A 26,987-nucleotide genomic window follows, 5' to 3' on the forward strand; every position below is an offset into this window, starting at 1 on the left:
TTTCAGTAGCTCAATATACAGGGTATTTATAATTAAAGTTCCACTTTGAAACGGCCATAAAAGGAAAACTGGACAAAATGTTATCAAACTTATTAATAGTTTGCAGGAGGTCATGGCATTCAATTTTCCACAAAAAAAAAAAAGAAACTCACCACCAGCAGAGAATAGCACTGTATGCAATATTGTTAAACAAAACAATCAATTTTGATGTTCTTAAGTCAGCCACCTCGTTGGGCAATTTGCCTGTTGTGGCGTGGTATTTGTATTTGTAACACATGAAGACATAGGTTCAAAAGGTTTTTAATCATATCTAAAATGAAACTGTTTGTGGGTTATGCAAAATGGCAATGACACCGATACACCAACATGTCCGTAACATTCTTCCCGATATGCTAAGAGCTACTGTTGAGAATGTCAGTAATGTGATTTAACTTGCTTTCAGAAAATGGTGGACGCCACATTGAACATGCTTTGTAACACGTTTTAGAAACAATTAAAAACATTTTAAACCGATGTCTTCATGTCCTATTTCGTTTAATAATATCGCATACATCACCATTCCTTACTGGTGGTGAGTTTTTTAACTTCTTTTTGTGGAAAATTGAATCCCATGACCTCCTGTGAACTATTACTAAGTTTGATAACATTTTGTCGAGTAGTTTTCCCTTTTTGGAAATTTCAAAGTGGAACTTTAATTATAAAGACCCCATAGGCTATATCTTGTCTAGTTAAATCCTGGAGTTAGTGAACTTGTTTAATTCGTGCTCACTTCCACCTTTTATTGTGCGCAGTAGGATTCTATTTTCAGTTTCATGTTTTCACTCTGTCCTAGAAATTCAACCCTGGCATAACTTTTTTCACAGGAAAGGATATACACCACACAAAATAAAATATAATCAGTAAATTTTAAATTTATATGAAAAACTCCAATTAACATAATTTTTTTAAATTAGTTTGATGTACTTGGATTTAGACATTCTGCCAAACCAAATGATCAGTAAAAGGGCTGAATACTGAATAGCAGTCGAATATTTGTCCCATCTCTAGTGGTAAGCCAATGGGAAGAATTTAGGACAAAACTTTCCTCTGTTTTACATGACATCATAGCCTTTGCTTGTAAAAAGTGTGTTTGCTCATCAACAAACACCCTTTGGTTCACTGATAACAATCACGCCCGGCGTAAAGCGCTGTCGTGAGCCATATTGCGCTCTGTAGGAAAACAGTCGTACTGCTTTTCTTGGTGAATGGACTGCGTGTCTCACTGGGTGATTCACGTTGCACGCAGCACAGAAAACCTGCTTCTAGGAAAACCCGGCTTTAGGTGACAGAGCCCGAGACACGTCTGGTTTTACAGGAAGGAAGGGGGGGGGAGACGGAACCCACTTTTTTTAACCTTCAGATAATAACTTTCGGGTATCTTTATGTTAGGGGTTATTCAAGTATTACATCAGCATCGATGGGGGATTTCCGATTTGCTGACTTTTGATGACTGAGGGGGGAGGGTTTGGATGATGCTTACATCATCAACCACCCTTTATAAAAATAAGAAATATTCTTAATGACGTCTTACTCGGTGCGCGAAAAATGAATAAAACTTTTCACTAGTTTGGGGGTACTTGAACTAACATTGTCCCTATTGAGTCCCCCTACAGAGCCACTTTAGTGGTCTCTAAATACTTAGCGGATCCAAGTGATCTGGAAATTGTGCCGCGGGCCGCTTAAGTGCTCTGGACCTGTGCCGCGCATCATACAAGTGATTATGCCGCGGATCACTTAAGTAATCTGGGAATGTGCCTCGGATAACTTGATTGATGTAGAACTGCACTGGTGGCCACACCAATGCTTTAAAACTGTGTCACATGTCACTCAAGGAATCTCTAAATGTGCCACAGATCGCTTGAATGGTCTGGAATTGTGCGACGAGTCACTTGGTTCATTTTTACAAAATTAGGTTTAAGAAGGACAGGCCACATAATAACCCCAGGGTTGCAATGAATTTCTTGAGCAATTTTGAGTTCGTAGCCTTCAAATAGCATTGAAATCGACAGAAATTTATTATAACATATAAAGATATTTTCTTTCGAAATTTTAATTCTTTTTAAAAATATTTTTTTGCATTAAAATATAAATTTTTGATCGTCTGGGGGGGGGGGGACCACGAGCTACCAACCCAGATCCCCACCCATACGTCTCTGATCCCACCAATATACGTTAGGAGGAAGGGGACAGAACTCTGACAAAATTTTGCTTACGGGAGTCAGAGTTTTGCTGCCTTTTTCTGACGAGGGGGTCAAAAATGGCTAAAAATTTCCTTACATAATACTTGAACGGCCCCTTACTTTAAATCATGCATGTGCTCAACCCATGGCCATTGTGTACACACTAAGTGTGCCTCAAGTCGCCCCGGTACACTTACAAATAAATTAAGTGGCTCGCTGCACGTTCATACCTCATTTAAATGACCCGCGGCATATTTCCAGATCACTCAAGTGGCTCGCGGTGAATTCTTACTTCAATTGAGCGGCCCGAGGCAAATTTCCCAATCACTCAAGTGGCTCACTGCACATTCCCAGATTGCTTGAATGATCCGCGGCACATGGCCCCACACTCTTCAAAAGATTATGTTGAAATGTGCCGCGAGTCATTCAGATGGTCTGAAAGTGTGCCGCTGGCTTCTTGAGTCATCAGGAAATGTGCCACAAGTCCCTTGAATGATCTGAAAGTGCATAGCAGGCCACTTTAGTGGTCTGGAAATGTGTCAAGAGCACCACTAAAATCTATATATATAAAAACGAATGTATGTCTGTTTGTCCTTTATGCATTACTACACCATTCATCCGATCGCTATGAAACTTTGGGAAGTTGTTGAGTACACTGCCGCGAAGGTTTCTGGCATCGTTAAAAAAAAATTTTTTTTTCCTTTCCTTCATTTCCTCTCTTCTGAGATCGCAGCAACGCGTGAGCTAGTAATCTATAAAAAATGAATTTTGCCACTTGAAGTGTTAATGTATCGCAGCCCATTAGGTGATCAGTGTGCTGCGCACGACTCAAGTGATTTCAGAGCATGGAGAGGGCTCAAATGATCAAATGTGCCTCCAGCCACTTGAAGTAATCTGCAACTGAACTATATGCCACTTAAGTGAACTGGGGGTTTGCCGCTGGTCGTTCGAGTGATCTGGAAATGTGCATGAGGTCACTTAGGTGATCTGGATATATGCTGTTGGCAGCTTATATCTGGAAATGTGCCGCAAGCCACTGAAGTAATCTGGAAATGTGTCTCACTTAAATAAATTGATGATTGTTCGTGGGCCACTTGTGTGGTTTTGTCATTTTTCCTGGACCACATGAGAACTCCGAGGGCCACAGGTTAGCATGTGTTTTTTAAGAAAATGTGTGTCGTTGGAAAAAAGCCCAGACATTCATGAACATATGTAGGCCATTCTAATCATTGTATCCTTTGGATATAGTGTAACTCCAGGTGTTACATCAAGGGTAGCTACAACATGCAGTAGAGTGTGGGCCATTTCATTGATTTTGAAATGTGTCGTGGGTCACTGAAGCTGACCTGTAAATATTTCTGGGTCAATTGAGTACTCTGAAACTGTGCCACAGTGATCTGTAAATTTTCCGCAGGTCACCTAAATGATCTAGGAATGTGCTGCAGCACACTTAAAGACTGTGGAACTGTGGCGCAGGTTACTTGAGTGATCTTTAAAAGTTTCATGGGTCGATTGAGTGCTCTGGAACTGTGCTGCGGTGATCTGTAAATATGCTGTGACATATTTACTCATCAGAGAATGTGCCGCGGATCACTTGAGTGGTCTAGAACTCTGCGATGAGTCACTTAAGTGTGGATGAACAATATCGTAGGTTACTCTAGTGATCTAGGAATGTGCCACAGGTCACTTAAGTGAAGTGGAACAGCAGCTCGGGTAACTTGAGTAATCTGGAACTGTTATTCGAGCCACTTGAATGACCTGAAACTGTGCTGCAGGTTCTCTTGAATGATCTGGAAATGGGTCGCTTAGTTCATTTTTTGCAAAATTAGGTTTGAAGCTGTGGGTCTCAACGGATGACTCCGGGGCCACATTCGGCCCGTGGGCAATTGGTTATGCATGCATGTGCTATATTTCTATGGCATCTAGACAGGTTTTTTTCTTTCTCTGAAAAGCACGGGAAAAATGGATCACGATCAATAGTTGGCCTTTTCAAGTAACAGTAGAAATTTGATTCATTTCTGTTTAGTCTTGCTGTTTACATTGTTTTCGATACCACATTTTGTGGAAATTAAAGATTTTTAAATTTGTTAGAACTTGAGTTTCTTAAAATATCAATAGATAATACTATAATTAAAATATATAAGGTGTGAAACTCAATGACACAACATTTTTAAATGTAACGATAATTTGGGAATTCAGTTTTTCCCTCCTATTTTTTGCCAATGGTCTTCCTATTTTTCCTACTCTTTTTTTCAAATTTTCACTTCTAGGCCTACAAATCTGTTTATTTACTTACAGATGAACTAATTTATGATTGATAAACTTGTTTACCAATGAAAATGCCAAATCCTTTTCAACTGAAAATATTAAAAATAAATATCAGATCCATGACTTGGTGGAGGGGCCCTGGGCAGGGAAAAGTAAACAGAAAAACCTCGACTTGGGAAGGAATGTAATTTTTTTCAACAAAGAGATTTTGCTTAAATTTCAAGCCCTAAATTAGTAGAGCCTATGCTTTCTAAGATTATTTATTATCCGCGCCCGTTGCACTTTGACTTGATTAATTTGATTCTTCGATTTACATAATTTTTGATTGCCTTGCACTATATGTGTAATCTTTGACGTATCAATAAATTTTGGTTTTGCCGGAGATGCCGTGGGGGCCGAAGTGCTTAGGTTGCTTCTTGCGACAGGGCCTGGGTGTCTCACCGTTAATCCAGTTTCTCCAGTAGAGCCCATGCAAAAATGAGATCTAGCTTGAACAGTCCCCAACGTTCCAAAAACCTTAGTCGGCAAATGAACTTCCCCAGCGTAACTTTTGTTACTTAAACTGTTCCGTTTGGGCATATAGGATTTTATGGTGACTTTTAAGCATATGGCAATGCTGTTAACAAGCTCTTTTTTTAATGGGAGCCATTAAAAATAGTCTGTTACCCTTTCTCAAACTTTTTCATAGTGACGAGTTAACCAAAATTAGCGACAAGTAAACGAGGGTTTAATAACATTGTTGTCTATGAGACTGGAAGGGTCTGAAGAAAAATTACTACTTATTAGGGTGATGACTTAGCGAGGTTTTACTGTATATTGATTGATATATCAACGAACCCTGGTCCTCATTGTGAGAAGAATAAGTTTGTCTAACATTAGTTTTTATATTTTTGTAGTTAAAGCTCAGACATCTTGTTTTACTTACTGTAAAAAAAAAAATGTAATACATATATACTTTTTAATTCCTATTACTGTTAGTGCAAGGCCCAACTGTTGCACACCCCTTTACGGCAGCATTGGGGAATTATGCCTGAACCAGAAGTTGCTAAGGCATGGCAAAAACTGAGTTAAACATGGAAAAAATGATTGCATATGAAAATATTATATGAAATTAAAATAATATGTAACTGAGTCTTTGTTTTGTTTGTTTGTCTTTTTGTTTTGTCTTGTCCTGTCTGTGCTTGTTTTTTTTAAATAATTGCAATGGTATAAACCAGGGGTGGCCAACAGCTGGCCCGCGACAAGGTGAAAGTACAGTGAAAAAATTAAATTTGTGACCATTATTTGTACTATCGGTTCCAACAGCAGATTTCTTAATTAACAAACTGCTTACAAACTTCTTATTTCTAGTGATGAAATTAATTTAATAATAATTAATTCAATTAATAATGGAGTGGCTTATACACCAAAGTTGCACCACTGATGTGGCCCACGACACTATTGCTGATTGTTATGTTGGCCCCAACAGAAAGAAGTTGGCCACCCCTGGTATAAACTGTTGAATTGTATTTCATAGAGTTTAAAGAAATAATTCCTTGTGAAAGAGAACAAAACATGGAGGATAAACTTTGTGTATTATCTTATTTTTGTATTTTCATGTCCAAAAGTAGCCGTTGGAGGTTTCATGGCATTATACTCTAATGAACTAAATGCGATAAACACCTGTCTGCTAACATTAGCCACATGTGCTTAAACCAGGGTTGGGTTTTTGACATGACAAGCGTCAAAAACTGGTTTAAACTGTCGGAAACCATCAAAATCCTAAATGAATGCTTTTTGATAATGTTTTGAACTCAATAGGTATATAACACGATGAAAAACTTACTTTTTTGTATATTACAATGTTTTATTTTCAAACATTAAATTATTACAATAATTAAAAAATAATTATAATTTGCAATTTTGAATTTTTTAACATAAGAGTGTTATAGAGATACATATAAAATATAATTTTGTGGTTCATTTTATCTAAGCTACTGATTACCTGTTCTCAATTTGCTAAGTGGAATAGAGCTGCTTATTCAAAATATGTATGATAGGGGCATCACAGAATTAGGTTTTAGACTTCAGAAACTATAAATCAGTATTAAAACAGTAAAAAAACTTATTGTCAGTTTTGTCATAGTTTTTTAACCTAATAGATATACTAAATAAAAAAACACTTTTATTTAAATTAAAGGGTTTTATATTCGGAATTATAATTACTGAGAATCTATTTTGATATTTTAAACTTTCTGATCTGCCCAAAATTTTATTACGTGTAAAAATTCTCTCACAGAATCTGTTAATACACTAATTAAACTCATTTATTTTCATCTAAAAATTTCTTAGAGCTCAGGGTGTATAAATTCAGAGTTTTAAAAAGTATTTTCAACCAAAGCAGAGCCGACAGGACTTGATACCCAAAGCATTTGTTTTGCACATTTAAAATTAAATACAGCCTCAATTGGAAAACCATTGCATTATAAATGTTAGTAAATATACATATCTTAGTGCAGAAGTAAGAATAACTATGACTAGGGATAAGTTACAGGAGTTTCTTAAACTTCATGTACAAGCTAGCATTGTCAAATTAAATGACATTTTAGTTCTACAATTTAGTATTTGATTGCTAGATATATTTCAATGTTATGCACAATAAAAGTATCTCAGTGATTATTTAGATAATTTAATAACAGAAATCAACATTACATATTATGTGATGTAATAAACTTTCTTAATCTTGTTGTAAAAAAAGTACAGCTGATGGCTTATATCAAAGCACATATAAGCAGTTGAAGAAATTTTGGAAGGTCAAGAATCATTTTGAATCAGAGAATGTCAAATCATTCTATAGTTTTCTTTCCAGTGTTTATGCTATGCTTTATTCAAATTGTGTATTTTATAAGAAGAAAATATATTTTGTCCAAAATAATTCTTTAGAGAGTAGAAAATTATTTTAGAATCATATTGAATATTTGTTCTTTGTATAACATAGTCACTTTAAACATTACATGCAATTAACGTGTGCCTTTTTCCAGTGGGAATTTTTATATTGAAAAGCAATATTTGACGTTTTTGACAAAGGTTTTTGATGTGACAGTTTAAACTGCCAAAAACTGTCATGTGTCAAAAACCTGCCAATCCTGGCTTAATCCCTTCAAGAGATGTGTGTACATGTGGGTTTTCAAATGTGAGTTTTTGTTCTTTGTATGTTGTGTCTGGATCTTTTGTCACTAGTAAATTTGAGGTGTTATCTATTCGAGTGTTTGTTGATGTACTATTGATTGGCATTTTTTTTCTGTGGCCATTATTGGGCCAAGGGCTTAACTTATAGATGTTTTGTATTTGGTTTCTTCTTTGATTATCCCTCTGAAGAGTGGTGGGACAAATATTGTAATACCTGTTTACATTGTTTTCTATGAGTTTCAGAAAATTTTTTGCCCTCCAATGGAAATTATATGCACTGCCAGAGCACATAGGGAAAAAATATGCTAATTCCGTCATAAGATGACAGTAAATTTGTATAAATTTTTGAGCAATCTGTGTTCAAAGGGATTGTGTGTTGAGAATATAAATTGTTTCCATCATCTCAACTAATGAATATTACTAGTTTGTTAATCAGAAAGTCTGTGATTTAGAAGCAATAGCTCAAATAATGATATCACAAATAATTATCAATACAAAGTAGCTTTATCTTTCCATGCACAACACAAAACTTCTTCACTGGCTGTATGCGGTCCTTTAGCCTGCTGTTGGCCATCACTAATTCATATTTAAATGCTGATTCATTTTCAAAAAGCTTACACTCTAGACACTATTTACAGCAAGCCCTGTGTGTTGCAAATGCACTATGAAATTTCTGTACAGGAATTCTATTATAATAAAATTTATTTTTTTTGTTTGTTAAATATCTGAAAAGTGCTGAGTATTTATCAGTATTATGTTTATTTAGCTAACCAAAAAAATAATTATCATACAGGTCTCAGATATGGAAATGTCCAGAATGTGGGAGCATTGCCAGCCTTCTCAAACCAGTGGCAGAACAATCTTCATCTGATGAAATGAAGTCTGATGAATTGGTATGATTAGTAAAATTAAATCTGTATATAGGTTACTCTCACTAAATAGAACAAAAAATGAAAAAAAAAAAGTTATCAAAAAATTCTTAGGGACACTTCCTTTACCTGCTAATAAATGAAATATAGTCAGCAATGACCATAGGCATTCGTCTTATAAAGTACTTTACTTTATATTTATGCTTGAAATAAGCATCTATTTTTAATATATATCAATGATCTGTATATTGATCTATCTACCTAACTCCATTAACTGTCATATCAGACTTCACAGATGATTGTGTCATTTATCAAACAGTTTCCAATACATCCCACCAAGAATCTCTTCAGCATAACCTTAACATTATTTCCAAATGGTGCTCAACCTGGAAATTGCCCCTCAACTCCTCAAAAACAGTTTTTATGAAAGTTACCCATAAAAGAATTCCCCTTCGATTTCCCTTATTCAATCAACAATTCTTTTATCTTTGAAGTTTCCCATTATAAATACCTGGGCATTATAATCTCTGCCGATCTCCACTGGAATCTTCACGTTGATTATATTTCTCGTAAATGTCTCCAAACTCTTTTTCCTTCATCGTAACCTGGAGAGCTACCCATCATGTTCGTCACCTGTGCTTCCAGACTTGCATCCTCTCTGTTCTCTCCTATGCCTGTGAAATTTAGGACCCCCTTATGCAAACCAACAGACAAATTAAAATCTATGAAAATAAGTCCACATGCTTCATTTTTGACTGCTGGTCTTCATCTGTCTCCATTTTGGAGCTGAAGTGCCAACTAAATATCCAATCCCTTTCCTCTCTTGATAAACTTTTCTTTTCAAAATCCTCCATGGGTTTTTTAATATAGACACTTCTAACATTCTAATTAAACCCTCACATTTTTCTGTTAGACTGAACCATTCCCAAAAATTACAGCCTATCTTTGCTTCTTTGTGTCTAGTGGCATAATGGTTAAGACGACGGACACGAATCCTGAGCCTAGTGTTTACGAAAGTCATGGGTTCGAATCTGCATTCGGTTATAAATGTATAAATAGTAATAAATTGTATATATATAAAATAAATATAATCGCAAAGGGAATCTACTGTTCGAATCTGCATTCGGTTATGATAATGAAATAAATTGTATGTAAAATACATAATGTAAATACATAAATGTAATATACATATTGTATGTAAAATAAATAAATCGTGTTAATTGTAACAGATGACTGTGGCCTAATGGATAAGACGATGGACTCGAGAGAATATATTCGGAGGCAGATAATGATATCTTTTTATAGTGACAGACTCGCGATGCAAGGATCCGGGTTCGAACCCCACAGTGGTGGTCGGCTGAAGTTGGTTTTCTGTGGTTTCCAACTTCAAGGCGCAAATACGAGCCGATCTCCCCGTTAAAATGTCTCGCCACAGAGAGCAACAGTCCTACAACGATAAATCATTCAATCATAACACTTCACTCATAGTTAGAAAAACTGGTGGCAGATGGCAGCACTACACATAACAAGCATTACAGAGAAACAAAAAACTTCACGTCAGGTTTCACTACACGTACACGCACATTCCCGCATGTACCGATTCGGTGGGGGGGCGGGGGGGGGTGCATGTGTGGTGTAGCAGTAGTAGGTAGGGCCTCCAAAAAAATGGCTCTGGGATCCATGATGTTCTTAAGTCAGCCACATCGTTGGGCAATTTGCCTGTTGTGGCGTTGTATTAGTATTAGATTATATTCTTGTTATAATTTGATTGTCATAATTTTAGTTTCTTCCCAAGAACTATTATTGACTGGAACAACCTCCGACAAAATATTATATACTGTTCTACAATTTCCGAATTTTCTTGTAACATGAATCATCATTTTTGTCATACTTAGCCACCGCATCCTCTTGTATAGGCTTCAGCCAAGCAATGTTGAATAAATAAATAATAAATAAAGTATTGCACCCATCACTTGAACCTCCTTTTAAATTATTAATCTTAGCCTTCTCAACAAAACATTTGAGAGGTAGTAACTGGTATTGTAGGACTTGAACCAATGTTTTCCAAATGTCACAAATGAAAAAAAAACAAAAACACTGTATAGTATAAGCAATATAAAGCAATAAAATATGAATTATAGGATTTTCTTCAATAAAATTGCATAATTAAATTTTATTTTGAATTCCTAAAAAGTTAATTATAAACGATAAAATAATATTGGTGTTCTGAACGTTTAACTGCATTTGCGTTCACACATCAAACTTTTTACATTTTTCAATACCTGTGTTCAAGATTTATTACCTATTATGAATGTATCGCTTGTTTTGTTATTGCTTAACAAAATCTGACATCGCTGCCTTTTTCCTACAGGGTTCCCAGCGACCTGAAAAGTCAGGGAGAATCAGGGAATCAGAAAACGGTCAGGGAAAGTCAGGGGAAATATGAAATATTTGTCAAAAGTCAGGGAAAATTCAAAATATTTGGGAAAGGTCAGGGAAAATCTGAAGGGGAAAAAGTCAAAGAGGATAAATCTACATTCAAGTGGTTTACCTTCACTTTTTTCCATGGAGGATCATTTTTCAGATCCCCAGGGAGAGGGAAAAAAATCCTTATAAGAATTTTCCTCCAGATCCCCTACTGAGAGAAATGTCTTATCAGTTGAAGGGTGGGATTTTACATACTGGAAAACAATGTTGACCAAGATTAGAAACAATCTGCTCTCTGAGTAAATAGATGAAGGGATCTAAAGTGGAGAGACCCTCCTTTCCATTGTTGAAAACAAAGCCAATACCAGCTCTTAACTTCTTTTCTATCTCTTCTGAAAAAACATTTTATCCTCTTTTTTTTTTTTTCCTGCCTGTGGGTGGAGAACCTTTAGGCCCCTTTCACTCGGAGCGGACGCGGGTTCAGATCCGCATGCCCTTTCACAAAAGTTCTAAAAACTCTTCAGTTTCAAATTTGTGCATAAAACCTTTTTTTTCCCCCAATTTTTGTAATTATTGTTCTCCTTCACCCCTGATTCAGTGCTCATAGGCAGCCTAGAGCCATTCTTTGGTGGTTTAATCTAGAGCCCCATAGAATAATCTTACTTGTCTAATCTTAACATAAAGATGCCTTCAGTTCGATCGTCGCAATTAGTCATCTATTCTGTCTTTTTCTGTCTTTTTGGAAAATATGAAAGAAAAATTCCAAAAACATCCAATGATGTTCCAAAAAAAAAAAATTCAGGAGATATCACAGACTTTGCAAGTAGAAAAGGGGGGAGGGGTGGAGACTTCCAAAATGTCTGTGCTTATAAAGAATTATACAAATACAATGCCACAACAGGCAAAATGCCCAACAAGGTGGCTGAGAAATTCAATTGAATTTGAAAAAAATGTGAGCTTTCCGCGGCAAACCTTCATGTGTCTCTTTTAGCACCATGACTCATGCCATGTATATAGAGAGGCCAGTTGTGAACTAGATCAACGAAACACAAAAGGAACTGCAGATTGAAACAAGTTGTCACTATGGAAGCATATGCTGTGACAATGTGGCAGGTGATGAATTCAAATAGGGATTCATCTCAGCATCTACAAAATTATAATCACAAAACTATGCAACAGTATAATGCAGTTAGGGCCCTGCTGAACTAATTGTAATTTTTTTTCAAAATGTCAGACAGCCAAGAAGAAATGTATATTATTTAGTCTGTATAGAAGATAGAACTCGGTAGCTTTTAATGATTGCAAAAATGCCCAGAGCAAAATCCACAATAACATAATGGGGAAAAGAAATTTGTTGTAGTGCAACAAAAAAAAGGCCACGATATGACAGCAGAAATTTATGAGGCCATGTACAGTGATTGTCAAACTTCAATTTGTTTTTGTTTCATTCACTACAATCAATATATATATAATATGCCAACGATACATATAAATTGTGACTAAGAAATGACACTCTTTTTCACCTCCAACTTTTGGAGCATAGGGCTCGAAAATGAAACCTCCCCTCCCTTCCTATATATCAACAGACTTTTCATGAGCATACCAACTACAAGAATGTGATGCAAATGAGTCGATGATGAAAAGCTTAAAAAAGATTTGGTTTAATCTGGATATAATTAGAATTAGAAATATTCACATCACAATTCTGTCTTAAGCCCGGATTATACTATAAAAATTTTATAATTCTTTTACAAATGCAATCAATAAGCTGATCGGTTGCATTTGCTCAAATGTAACTGAGAAATTTATTGGTTGCTTTTTTCAAGTTTTATAAAATAACTTTCATAAACTTTTTAGAGCGAAGTCCCATCCGTAGATTATTCACTTCTGAATTATAAAATTGCACTTTTTTTTAAAGTTTATAGACTCAATATTGTGTAAAATATATATGTAAGTATCGGGTGGGGGACACACACACCAAAACTATTCAAGTGCTTAGGGCCTTCAAACGTGTTAATCCAGCCCTGAGTGAGTGCTGTACATGGATAACATTATTTAATAAAAGTATTTAGTTTTAAAAATTAAAAAATAAATAAAAATAATTTTAAATATTGATAGTTTTTAAATAATTTTGAAAATTTAAAAAGAAAAAAAGTAAAAATTTGTAATTAAATTTAAAAGTTATTAAATTATTCAGTCAATTATATTTGTAATGAATTATAGAACTGCTTATAATTTTGGTCCCATCAGTGTCTGTTGTTGGCAGGTTTTGTTATATAAAATTGTAAAGTATAGACAAAAGGCAATTAAAATTGCTATATCTCCTTCATCTTAGAAGGAAAGGGAAGGATAGACATATGTGGGTACATCCTATTGATGAACAGGGACCTTCATATGTTGTTTTTAAGGGTATTTATGGCAAATAATTAAAATTCTGTGCAAAATCATCTTGAAAATGTAGCCAAAGATGTGGACGAATTCGACCAGCGTCCACGTCGTGTGAATAGCTCAGAATAACCTAATGTACAAAACTTGTATGTGCGGATGCAGAGCCAGCACTTATGTTTTAACATATGCTGACGCCATCTGGACCCACATGAACACTTCAAAGGTGTGGGTGCATTCTGCATCATCTGAAAGGCTCTGTATATACCAATTGTTAAAAGTTCTTCCAGACCCGCGTCCACATCCGCTCCGTGTGAAAGAGCCCTTAACCTTTACATGTTGAAGAATGATTTGAATTCGATTATCTCTGTGTTGAAATTTCCAAGGAAACTAGTGTTGTGTGCAAGATCATATACACAGTTTGATTTTGTAAAGAGTGGTGGTGGCAAAATATTAGCATTCTGTCTCTTAATGTGCTTTTCAATGGTATATTACCGCAAAATGATATACAGTTGCCACACCTCGTATTCGCAGTTCCCGTATTTGTGTTTTTTTTTTCAGCAGTCGTCATTTACGTGTTTTGTTTACAAAATTTGAGTTGTGCTTGTTTAGGATGGCTCATTTGTCTAGTGCTAATGATAATGCTCCGAAAACACAAAAAAAGTGAAAAGTTTACAAAAAAAATTGGATATATTGACTATGCTCTGCAAAAGTAAGTCAATTGCTGCTGTGGCTCACCACCAGATTATTTTCATGATATAGATCCCTCTATGGTTAGTTCTTCACATGTAAAAAAATTGATAGAGGAAGTCTTGTCAACATACTGGATATGAAGAAGAAATGGCAAACAGAAATCACAATGTTCTTTCAGAAAACATCACCAACAATCAATCGCTGCACCCTCTTTTACATTCCCTTATACTTTTGCGTCACCCTGCTCTTTCCATGATGTTCAATAAACAAGATAAACAAAAAAAAAAAAACTATGGTTTCGGTTATTTGCAGATTTCCCATATTTTTCCCAACCCCAGAATGTAACCCCCATGAATACGGGGGAGGGGATATAATTTAGAGCATAGTTTCCCAACCTTTTTTTGTCCCATCGCCCCCCCCCCAATGCAATCTAACCCATAGGATCCTATGTCAGGTTAGTATAGTTATACCCGTAGCTTATACCGCCCCGCTGGAACATTCCATCGACCCCAAGGGGGTGTTAATGTCCACGTTGGGAATCACTGATTTAGAGTGATATTAGATGGTTTAGAATTATATATTCGCGTGACAGTGTACGCGGATTTGGTCAGGAAGAGTCAGGGAAATGATCCAACAGATTTTGCTGGGAACCCTGTCCTGATACAGTAGCGCTTGTTGTTGTTAGCAAAATTCAGATTTCTGAACAACTAAGATTCTTTGAACTTTTTACAGGTTGGTAAAAAAACTGGGGTTTTTTTTGTTTTAAATAGTATTAACATTGAATGATTTTTCAGAAATTTTATTGTTTTTAAACTTCTAATAATTAATTTAAAATAAAATGTTTATTAATATAATTAACACTATTCTCATATTTAATTAATCAATAAATATTTCTTATATTTTAACAAAAACCAACTTTTGCAATTTAATTATTTTTTGCTTAACTGTGTTTGAAAATTCTTTTAATGTTATTATTAATCATATAATATAAAGATGTTTTCTCCAGTTACTTTCAGTATGCTTAACCCTCTGACTGCTCAATTTGTGGACCGAAATTGCTTCAAAAATTGTGTAATTTTTTTCACTCAAAAAGTGAAGTTTGAGCGGTAATACCATGTGCCTTCAAATGCCGTAATTTAGTGGACAACTAACGACATCTGTTGGCCAAAACGTAAATGAAACGTCTAATACTGTATATAATTTATTTCAGTGGTTAAACGGGGGGGGGGGGGGAAACGGGATGCGCTCCTCAATAAAGGAAGAAAAACACATGCCCGCGGAAATCACGGGATGAGCAGATTTTGCTACATTTGGGTTGCCCGTGGAAATCGCGGGATGAGCAGCCAGAGGGTTAATTAGGAAGCTATTTTGCAAAAACTATAATAAAAATTAGGTGAATATAATGTATTTAATGAAGCATAAATAATGCAGATTAATTAACAATGATTTACAATATACAGGGTGATTATAACTAAGATTCTGATTTCAAAACACTGTAAAAAAAAAGAATGATTGTCAGAATGACTTGAAAATTGATATGAATATTCCTGAAGAAATATAATTTTAAGTAAGGGAGAAAAAAAGACTTTAAAATGTAAAATTAATGACATTATCCAACACATGGGAAATTTGCTTGCAGAATGGAAACAATAGCCAGTTATGGCAAAATGATAACTTAATTATAGCATTACACGATTTCATAATTCATGAAAACATAAAAAAAAGTGAAGTAATTGAACAAATAACTACAACTTACTCAAGAAATGTTAAATATGTTGTCCACCGTGCTCTGGCTATGAGGTGAAAGCATAAAAATTCTTGTTTAACAACAGATCAGAGTATGCCATGGCCATGATGTGGATGCGCTTGCAATTCACCTTTATTAAACCAAACGTGCCCCCACGTTAATATTCCTGAGGAACTTCTATCATATAGGAGGATGCGCTGAAGCTTGCAATTCACCAAAGTTTGCAATCCGACCACTGTTCATAACATTTTGAGGTACCCCCACAGCCATAAGTTGCAAGGGTTAAGGTCAAATGAACTGGTGGCGGGCCAGGTGTTATGCAATCCTGTTGTTGTCAAAATGGGTCTTCAGCTGGTATTGCTTCACTGGTATTGCAATGTGCATCTTGATATAGAAGTTGTTTTATCCACACACTGATGCTGTGGAAGTGCCGAAATGATGTGGCTGCACACAATAGATTATACTGCTGGCCAAGTACAGCATCATCTACTTGCACATTTTGCACTACTTGCACTTTTTTCTTTCGCCAAAGAAAATTCCATTGCTTCAGGAGTATCCATGTAAATTTCCAAGTCATTCTGACCAGCACTTATTGTATAGTTTTTGAATCAAAACTTTAATTATAATCGCTGATATTTGACTGATTTTTCATAAATCTGTTACTACTATACAGTAGAACCCTGATTAACTGGGCCTAACAGTGAAAGTATAAAAAAACAACTATTGAATATTAAGACTGAGATATACAGTAGATGCTACTTATGGGAAAGAAGATGAAAATGTCTGAGGTAATGTAACTACTAGTACACTAGTCTTTGTCCTTTAGGGACAGCTGGTGTCTATTGGATTATAGGACCACCTGCCCCTAGCATGATGGTGTCACTACTGTTGCTGCTTCTTTGTGAAGGGAAAAAGAAACCTTGTGAGATAATACACCACTACATTTAGATGTATGATACAATTCTTATTCATGAATTTGATAAAGATAGAGCATCAGAATGTAGCCAAAGGTAGAAAATGTGGTAAGAATGAGAAATTTTGGCTTCTGTATATAACTAAATAACTAAGATACTTCATATAAAAATATATATATATATATATTCAGGCCACTTTTATGAGACTTTTTGGAAAAAAACCACTTACACCATCTTATGCCATTCAAAGATATACCATCAAAATATACCCCAAGAATATAAAATGTGATAAAAATGAAAAATTTTGGCTAATAATGAACCAGTATGATATTTTAAGGAAAAAATTATATTTAGGCCACTTTTATTTGACTTTTCGAAAAAAAACCACTTTGTTAAAACCATGGCTTAAACCAAACAACCCTGGCTTTTTAGCTAATTTCATTAAAGATGATATAAACTTTCCACTTTCACACACAGACCAAGCATTTATCAAGGCTAAGTCAAATGTGGTAGATAACACTCACTGGCAAATGAATTTGCCACTTGACTTGCACTGAGTGCTTTCGAGTCATCTGATCAATGTCATACTTTGTTTTGTTGTGAAACTCAATGGTTTCAGGAATTTTTTCTTTATTTCGAGAATATATATTCCAACATTTCAGTGCATTGAACTTAGTAAAAGAATATTTTCCTTTGTCTTATCCTAAAAACATGAGCACCATATAACGTCTTTATGTGTTATCAAACACGTTTCATATGAACAAGTCCTTGTTCAAATTCACATGAAATTTTTTTAGATCTTTGATTATTAAACTCACCAAAGTAGTATTATTCTGCTGCAGTTTTCCAGCAAGTATTGGTGAAGTAGAACAATTATGTTCACATTTCTACTAGCTTTCAGGTATGATTCAGTCATTCGCAGTACTGCATTTTTAGCCAAACTAGTATTTTTATTATCATTGTGCATTGGTCGTCGGTAAGGGTGCTTTTAATTAGCCAAAATGATAAAGCTATATTAGAGGTAATTTAATGTCAAGATTCGATGAAATATTTATTGTGCATGCATTGAGGGTGTCTATAAGGTTACTGGTCAAATTGATTGGTCATGCTCTTGCTGGGTAAAGCTAATAATATCACGGCCGATTTTTTTAAACTGATGATAGTTGGACAGCATAATGTGTTTCACTATTATTTCCAAGAACAGTCATAAAATTTCAACATTCTAAACAATTATTCTGAAAATAGAGGAAAAAGATTAAAAACTGAAAATTACTTTCTTGACCTTCTAGTGTTGAAGTTATTACGATGTGTGAATGATTCTAAACATTAATGTTGAATTTATCAAATGTCAAAAATTTTAAATTATATTGTTATTCTTATTCTGACTTTGCACATAATAGGGATGATAGTATTTCCAAGGGAGGAATGATCATGGTATCAGATAATGCTCCTATATCATGCTGACCATTTACACAGAAATGTGGCAGTTTATCAACTATGGAGATCAAATACATATTGCTAACAAAATATGTTAAAGAATTTATTTGGATGCAAAACATATTTCAATGCAAACAATTAGTGATCGATTTTGATGATTTTATATATTGTGACAACCAGGCTGCCAATGATTTTGACCAATGAGAACAACCGCTCAAAACATTGATGTAAAGCATATCATGAAGTATATCAACAGTAAAATGTCATATAATCATCATAACCTTGCATATATTTTTTCATGAAACCTATTCAAAATGATATGAAAGAATTGTTTGAACTTTTGTATGAAAACATATGGCATGAGGGGACTTATTGTCAGGGAAAGGAAATTCTTCATTCATTATGCATAGTTGGCAGGCATGCATAAGTATGATTTTTTTAGTATTTAGTATGATTTTAGCAAGTTAAATGCAATTATACTCTTTTGCTTCTAAAAATATAATTTTTACCAAATCGCTAATATTGACGTTTTGTTACCTATGTTGCAAACTGGTCGCAATTAGAAATCATCGATAAATAGTTGGTTGACATCACGGAACCTAGCTTAAAGTTCCCATGGTGAGAAAGAGTGGAACACCACTGGGAGTTTTCATGTCAGTTTTACTGGTGTAGCTTATGCGCCGAAATGATGTCTCAAGCCGCCTCTGTATTAAACAGTATACTGAGGGATGCCCCCAATCCTTTAGCATCCATTTGATGGATGGATATTTTTCTGAAATTTGCATGCCATTCTAACCCTTTATGATTTCATGAATAACATAGCATTTTATTTTTTTAATTCAGGCCGAATTTTCTAAATGAACTTGTGCCAAAAATTGAGCTCATAATTCCAAGTATTTTTGATAGATTTACAATAATAAACCATTATTTTCTTGATATTTGAGTATCGTCAAAATTTTACCATGTCTGAAATATAAAATTACTTTCCATTGTTAAGTTATTCAGGGTCTGGAATTTTTTTGGAAATTTTTGTATAAAAACAATGTACTATATTCCAGTGCAATACTATTATACAAATGCAATATTCATACTAATTATTATACAGTCAAATCCTGTTATAACTAACTAATCCTCGTTAAAACGAAATTTCGTTATAAAATAATTCCAGGTTACCTAGCATTGTTCCTATGTAAACTTATTTGGGGGATTAGAAAAAGCGTTTGTTAATGTTAAAACAAGATTTTCGATATAATGGTATTTGTTAAAATGGGATTCAACTGCATAAAGTTTTCTATTAATTGTTCAGGTGACTAGAATGTTAAATTTTGAGTTATGAATATCAGATGATTTTTTACACACTTCAGCATCGATCTAATGAATTTTTATTTTTTTTAATGTTTTCATGTGATCAGTGGACTGTGTGTCAAATCATATTTCATTTTAGATAAAACAGTAGCACAAATACATCTTAAGATAGATATGAGCTAACAAATTTTTACTGATCTGTTCTTTTCCTGAGAATGTTTTTTAAAGTAAGCCATATCATTTCTCATGCTGTAATTTCTTTTTCTGATTATAGTTACATAACTTCCTAATTAATTTTTAGTATGAGGTACCCTCCCCACAAATTTTTCTCCCTGTAAATTGGAAAACAGGCTATGTTACACTTTTTCATGGATAGAGTACAATGTTTTTTTTCTTCTCTGAGGTTGGCAAGTCCTGTTTATTCAAAATGACGGATTATGCTCATTGGTAACTGATAGACTTCTCCGAGGGAAAGAATTTCTGTCTACAAAGATGATTGATTGTTCTTGATAGTAAAATGTTGTTTATTATGTTCGTTCTCACAGCTCTTTATTATGTTTTTCCATGCTAAGTTTGATGTGGTATAAAATGAACTTTTTATGAACTGACAAAACAGATCGGTACACATGAAATATTACAAAAAAGAGGGAAAAAGCATTGTACACAAGTGCTGAAACCATAGTTCCCATTCCGTGTTGCTTTTCTATCATTTCCCTTTAATGGAGTAATAGTTTTGGTAGCAGGACATAAAATTCAGATAAGCATGGTAAAGATGTGAAACTTAAAATTTGCCCTCACTCATCTGAATTTTCTATTGATCGACCATGAAACCAGTGGCTGTTGATTTCGTGGATCCAGAACCATCTTTACCAGACGTGAGGGACTATTTCAGAGGAAGGATTTCGTGTAATCCCTGTACATTTCAGATTTTCCAATTCAAAAGTCCATGAACATCTTATGTAGAAGTTGATTTGACCATAATTCTAATATTAAAAATGAATTATGATGCTCACCCTAGAACTAATTAAATAGGTGGCCATACTTGAATTACAGTTATGTATAACAGGAGCATACATATGGCATAATTTTTCTTGATGTCTCTTTTGATACATTGATAAATAAGTAATGACTTCAAAAAATTTACTCATAATTATGCTTGTTCCGTAATGACATAAAAGCACAAGGTTTCTTCTTTAAAGCTAGTATAGATGCCAAAAAATTCATGGAAAACAAATAGTTTTGTGTCTCTTTATATTATAACTCATTATGAATGTATTGTGGAAAACTGATCACAACTTTCAAAACATATGGGTTATACTGTGAAATAAATCAGTTCAAAAAATACTCTGAACTTAATTCAAAAATGAAGTGCATAATATCAATCCTTTATAAGGTATGGGTGGTCTCAGGAAATTGGCCTAAAGTGTGTCCCCGGCAGATTACATTAAATATATTTGACACTAAACTTTTTTTTCGTCACTTTTTATTTATATTCCAGTTTCTAAAAACTCACCATTCCGTTTTTAATTTTTTTATCAATAGATTTTTTTTAATATGCTTCAACAAATGTTCATTTGTTAAGGAAATGTTCTCCTGGCTGTCCCTATCCCATTTTTCAAATTTTAAAATAATTTTTTTTTGTCAATAATATATATTTTTAGGACCAGTATACTTTCATATTTCATCTTTTTTACAATTTTAAATATTTTATCAATAGTTTATAGCCAAATGAAAATTTTCCCAAACACAAAATTTTTTTTTTTTAATTTAATATTTAATTCGTAAATTAAAAACAAAAATTTTTAATTTAATATTTAATTCGTAAATTTTTTTAAAAAAAATTTACGAAACACAGAAGCCAACAATTTTCTAATTGGGTTTTTGGACACACGGTATGAACAAATACAAAGGCCACAACAGACAAAATGTCCAATGAGGTGGCTGAGAAAAGAAGTACATAAAAATACAGATATGGAATATATATATCTGAACTATATAAAAAATACAGCAACCCAATAAAACCAATAATTATGATAAAATGTAAATAGGAGAACCAAATGCCAATAAAAAATTATGGTTGTCTCATCTAAGTGTAGATAGCTTTTCAATTCATCCCAATATATTGTATATCATTTTAAACATGTCAATCGTATTAGAATTTACGACACCCATAGGTAAGCTATTCCATTCATTCACAACCCTATTAGTGACTACTTCCTTGCAACACCACACCCCTTACTGAACAATACTGGTGTCTCCTTGCCGAAGAAGTTGATCAACATTAATATATACCCTGACATCTCTGTGCTCTTATTGTAAAAATTTTCAAAAATCAAGTCTCTTTTCATATCTTAACCTTGTCTGCCATCAAGAGCGTGCCTAGCTATTCTCTGCACCCCCTCGACCAAGTCAATGTCCCTCTGTAAGTAGTATCAAAAATCTGACGGCATACTCCAATCCAGGTCGAACTAAGCCCCAGGAAAATGGAAGTATCACTTCAGGAGAACACAGACCTTTTTGAGAATCTAGCATTCTATTCGATATTTGACCACCACTGAACAATGTTTGGGAAACCTAAGCTGCTCATCAATAAGAATACCTAGATCTGTGATCCTAGTTGCATCCAATAACACCATTTAAGTGAAACATGGATTATTCAAACCAAAATGATTTACCATCCACTTATCAATGCTAACAGACTTTCTCCATAACTTTTTCCCCCGAACCTAGAATAATTACATTTAATTCATGAATTTCTTTCCACTGACAATAAAAGCCAAGGAGTATGCAGGGGCACAAAAATTGGATAAGAAGTTAAAAATCATATAATCAACCTCTCTGGGTTTATATACAGGGTGCATAGCAAATGGGGTATGGCATTTTACTGGCGAACCGTTGATCCTAGAGGTATACTTCCAGTTGGAAAAAGTTTCAGAATAACATCTAGTACTCAGTTATGTCATTCATGTTCCAAGGGGTTGTATAGTTATTAAAATAAAAAATTAACTTTTTATACATTCCCCTTGTGCCTCAAATCCGTAGCCGGTCAATTTGTCACACTCAACTTGTCGCAGTATAAATTCGTCATAGTGCCAATTTGTTGCGGTACAAATTCCTTGCAGCACAAGTTCGTCACAGCTCCAATTTGTAGCTGTACAAGTTTACCGCCGTGTCAATTTATATATTATAGCACAGAATCAATTCGTCAAACCATTGATTCTTCACTGTACATGTTCCACGCGAACTTGTATGTAGGTTTTTGTCTTACACGTGAAATAAAAAACATGAACAAAAGTGTACACACAGTTAACGGGAAGGTCATCGAAATTTAAATTACAATATCAATTACATTTAAAAATTTAACTGCATATAAAAATTTTATTATATTTGAAATGTTAAATAATTGATTTTTGCTGTGATAAAATTTCAATATCATGTAGAAAAATTTCGGTTTGTATGATATTCCCCAAATTACAGTGAGCCTATCTTTAACTGTGAATTTCTATCTTCCCCATGGGCTCAAGAGTTTCTCTCCCCCCCCCCTCCGAGAGTCGCCAACATTTACCATTACAGTATCTCCATAAGGACCTAAAATATTTAATTAATTAATAATTCAATTAAATTAATATTTAATTTTTATCGTATAAGCCGCATTTCCAGCTTTTGTTGGGATTTCTATTTCTCACAGCGAAGGGAGTTGGGTGCAGATCAAGGGTAGAAATGTACAGTGCTTATGAATGACAATTTGATAAAGTTTTCATATTGCCCACAGGATGAGCACCGACAAAGACTATGTAATCACCAATAAGAAAGATGACTATGGGTCAGTCACATACATATAATATAACCATTACTCTTATGTTTATAATCAGTCGCATATCTTTGGCTGGCTTGTTTGAATATTTTCACATAGTTTTCATTAGCGTCCAAGTTTTTGATACACGGTTGGTGTGCTTGGTCTACATATTTTTGTTGGCAAAAACGTGGAATATTGCAAAACCGAACGTGGAAATGATATGTTGGTTTGCGTGTGTGTTTATAAGTTTTCCTCCATAATTCATGTTCCGAAATTATAAAAAATTTTAATGCAATTGAATGAATTATCCTATTATTAATTTTCTTTATTTGAGTTTTTTTGTTGTATCATAAAATGGAGATACAGATTATATGGATGACAAAAAATAATGTACTTTTTAAATTAAATTGTTTGTGAATTCAGTTTAAATTGCAATAAATTGAAATCTCCTACTTATTGTTAAAAAAAGAAAAAGAAATTATGGTAGTTTAAAATAACATCACTTGTTATTCTATTAATCATCATCTGGCTTTTTATTGCAATATTCACGTTAGATAAGTGTTTAAATAAAATGTTACTCAAAGGCACTGAAAATAAATAAAGGTTTAGATATTGGGGAGTGTTTATATTTACGATATGAATTGTTTTTAAAATTAAAATTATCCTAATGTAGGCTATAATCAGAGGCGGATTTCTATTTAAACCTTGCCTCCCTTCTTCCTTTCTACACTCATGTCCATAAATTAAGGATAATTCAGAATCACACGGAAATCGAAATCTAAAGTAAAAATTTCACCTGTAGAATTATCGCACACATATGCAAGAATGATATGCAAATTTCAGGAAGCCACTAGATGATGCCAATAGTACGTCACAATGACGAGAGTGTAAGAGGGGGGGTATATAATGAATGGTGGCAAAGAAGTGAAATTGTTCACAAGAGTTCTGTAAGGCGCTCAGTGCCATAAGCGAATAGTTATGACACAGAGGACGCATGTGGATGATTTTTTACGTGGCAGAATTATCTGCCGCCTGGAATGTGGGCGTACTCAAGTGGAAGTATCCGAGGAACTTGGAATTGCCCAAAGTGTCATCTCTAGGCTTTGGCAACGATTCCAAGATAACGGAAATGTCAGTAGAAGTTACAGTACAGGTTGCCCCCGAGTTACAACGCAGAATGAAGACCGGTATTTGGCAGTAACTGCCAAAAGAAGCAGACGGAGCACAGCATCCGACCTGTCTCGTCAGCTATCTGCAGCCACGGGTACCACAGCTTTAAGGCAAACCTGGTACAGACGTTTGGGAGATATTGGTCTATATGCTCGCAGGCCTGTCAGATGTGTTCCGCTCACGGCAACTCACTGTCGGCAGCGATTAACCTGGAGTAGAGAACATGCAATGTGGACATCGTCACAGTGGGTTTGTGTGATGTTTTCCGACGAGTCCAGGTTTAGCTTGCAGTCTGATTCATGTCAGACTTTCATATGGAGAACGCCAGGTACCCGTTACCACCAAGACAACATCATTGAACAACACAGTTACGGTGGTGCAGCATTGCTCGTTTGGGGTGGAATTATACTGGGTTCCAGAACAGATCTGCATGTTCAAACCGGAACCATGAAAGCCCAAATTTATCGGGACATCATTCTGGAACAACATGTACGTTTGTTTAGGGGTGCCATGGGCGCAGAATTTGTGTTTATGGATGACAATGCCCATCCTCACCGAGCAAACATAGTAAACTAATGACTTGAATCTGAGGATATAACCCGTATGGAATGGCCAGCATTCTGACCTGATTTGAATCCGATAGAGCATGTGTGGGACATGCTTGGCCGACGAGTTGCAGCCCGTCAACCACCTCCTACGTGTGTACCGGAACTTCGGAGAGCATTGCTTGCTGAGTGGAGTGATCTTCCCCAAGATCAGATCGATAATTCGATACTCAGCATGCCTAGGCGTTTTACGGACTGTATTTCATCGCATGGGAGACATACAATGTATTAACCATCATACCAACCATGTAATAGTAAGTTTTTGTAAAGGAGATATTTTTTACAATTGCTCCAGGGAGCAAAAATCGTAGTTTTTATGAATGGTATCATACATACACCATCGTTTTTGCTCTTTTTCTTTTGTTTAATAAATGGGCTTTATGAATAAGTAACGCTTGTTTTGTTTCTGAACCTTTATTTGCCGGAGCTGGCATTATCCTTAATTTATGGACATGAGTGTAATTCATGTTCTTGATCACCAATTACTTAATTTTGGTTACACCCTTACACTTGAACTTATCTTGGGATAAAGCCCGCATACCCCCTCCCCACATAGGAAATATACCTCTGAATATAATCCTATATTGTCTGTTAATGTTAATTCACTTGTATTGTAAGAAGAAATTTTTACTAATCGTTGACTGGAGCCGTATGAGTGTCATGTACATGAAGTTACATACAATGGGCTAATTAAAAGTCTGATTTCATTCTTTTTACTTGAGAATTGTTATTTTAGAGTTGAAAAAAAAAAATCAAAAATCGATTGACATTTGCAATGGTGTCAGAGACAGGGATGTTGTGTGTGCCTAAGGTACTTTATGGAATGGGTATGAGCATCCAGAAAAATAATTCAGAAATCAAAATTTCCTACTTCAAGATCAAGACAAGAACCCACAAGTTCCAAACACTTCCGGCATCCTTGGCCAGTCAAAGGTGCCGACATGGAGGAAACATTGAGGAAGGAGGGGGGGGCCTGAAATTTTCCATTCACACATTCCATATATAAGGGACTCAAACCTGTACTCAGGAGGAGAAATGGTAATGAATTGTATATTTATGAGTTATTGGAGTGAGGGGGGGAGGAGGCTCAAATGGCATCAGCCCCCAGTTTCTTGCGCTTATGGTCAGAGTGTTTGAATATTATTTCGGTGTGATAATACAAAGTGATTTCAAATGTACATTGCATTGTAAAAAAATAATTTGAAAATAAGACTTTTCCCAGCTGTTACACATACATCTTAGATACATTGTCGATAAAAAATTCCTTAAAGATATATTCTCTGCATGGATACATTTAATAGTGAATTATGGAAATTGTGCTGGGAGGAGGGACCACATTGATCGCAATTTATTATCTCAATGTGCATCCCCAACACCCCTCACTGCAAGAAATGGAAATCCCTACAGAAAGCGGGAAGCGTGGCCTATACGATGGAAACTAACTTTTCAAAATTGATTTGATCCCAATTTATTATCTTGGTGTGCTCCCCAACCCCCCTCACTGCAAAAAATGGAAATCCTGACAGAAATGCGGCAGCTTATATGGTGAAAATTAAATTTTAAAAATTTATTGGATCCCAATTTATTATCTTGGTGTACGTTCCAATGTCCCTCGATGACTTCAATAAATACTTTCCATCATTTGTGAAAAATTAAAACAGATGAGGAAAGAGAACATTTCCAATAAATGAGAAAAAAAATTAGTTCCGTTTTTAACATTTAAAGCAACTATCCTATTTATAAGATCACAACAAACATGAATTTTAAAGCAATTCAAATCTGTTGCGATGAAATGACTTCGCTACAACTTTGTACAGCGACAAAATGAGCCTGCGACAAATTTGTACCATGACGAAATGAGCCTGCGACTACGGTAAGTTTGTAGCATGATGAATTGACGTTGCAACAAATTGAACACAACAAATTTACCTAGTCTTCCCCCCCCCCCCTTCAAAATCCAAAATCCCAATTAGAAAGTTGTTGC

At 34.9% G+C, this 26,987-nt stretch overlaps 1 protein-coding gene across 1 annotated transcript in view; it reads left to right on the forward strand.

Annotated features, from left to right (window-relative positions):
* LOC149084821 (uncharacterized) overlaps window positions 1-26,987 on the forward strand; it is a 77,424-nt gene that overhangs the window by 42,622 nt on the left and 7,815 nt on the right. The window contains exon 6 of the mRNA XM_089232564.1: window positions 8,449-8,548. Within this exon, the coding sequence (XP_089088690.1) occupies window positions 8,449-8,548 (100 nt within the window). The remainder of the gene's footprint in view (window positions 1-8,448; window positions 8,549-26,987) is intronic.

Source organism: Pholcus phalangioides, unplaced genomic scaffold (assembly GCF_987345545.1).
Source record: "Pholcus phalangioides strain wild (caught in Gottingen) unplaced genomic scaffold, Ppha-v1.0 ptg000007l_1, whole genome shotgun sequence".
Classification (NCBI taxonomy): Eukaryota; Metazoa; Arthropoda; class Arachnida; order Araneae; family Pholcidae; genus Pholcus; species Pholcus phalangioides.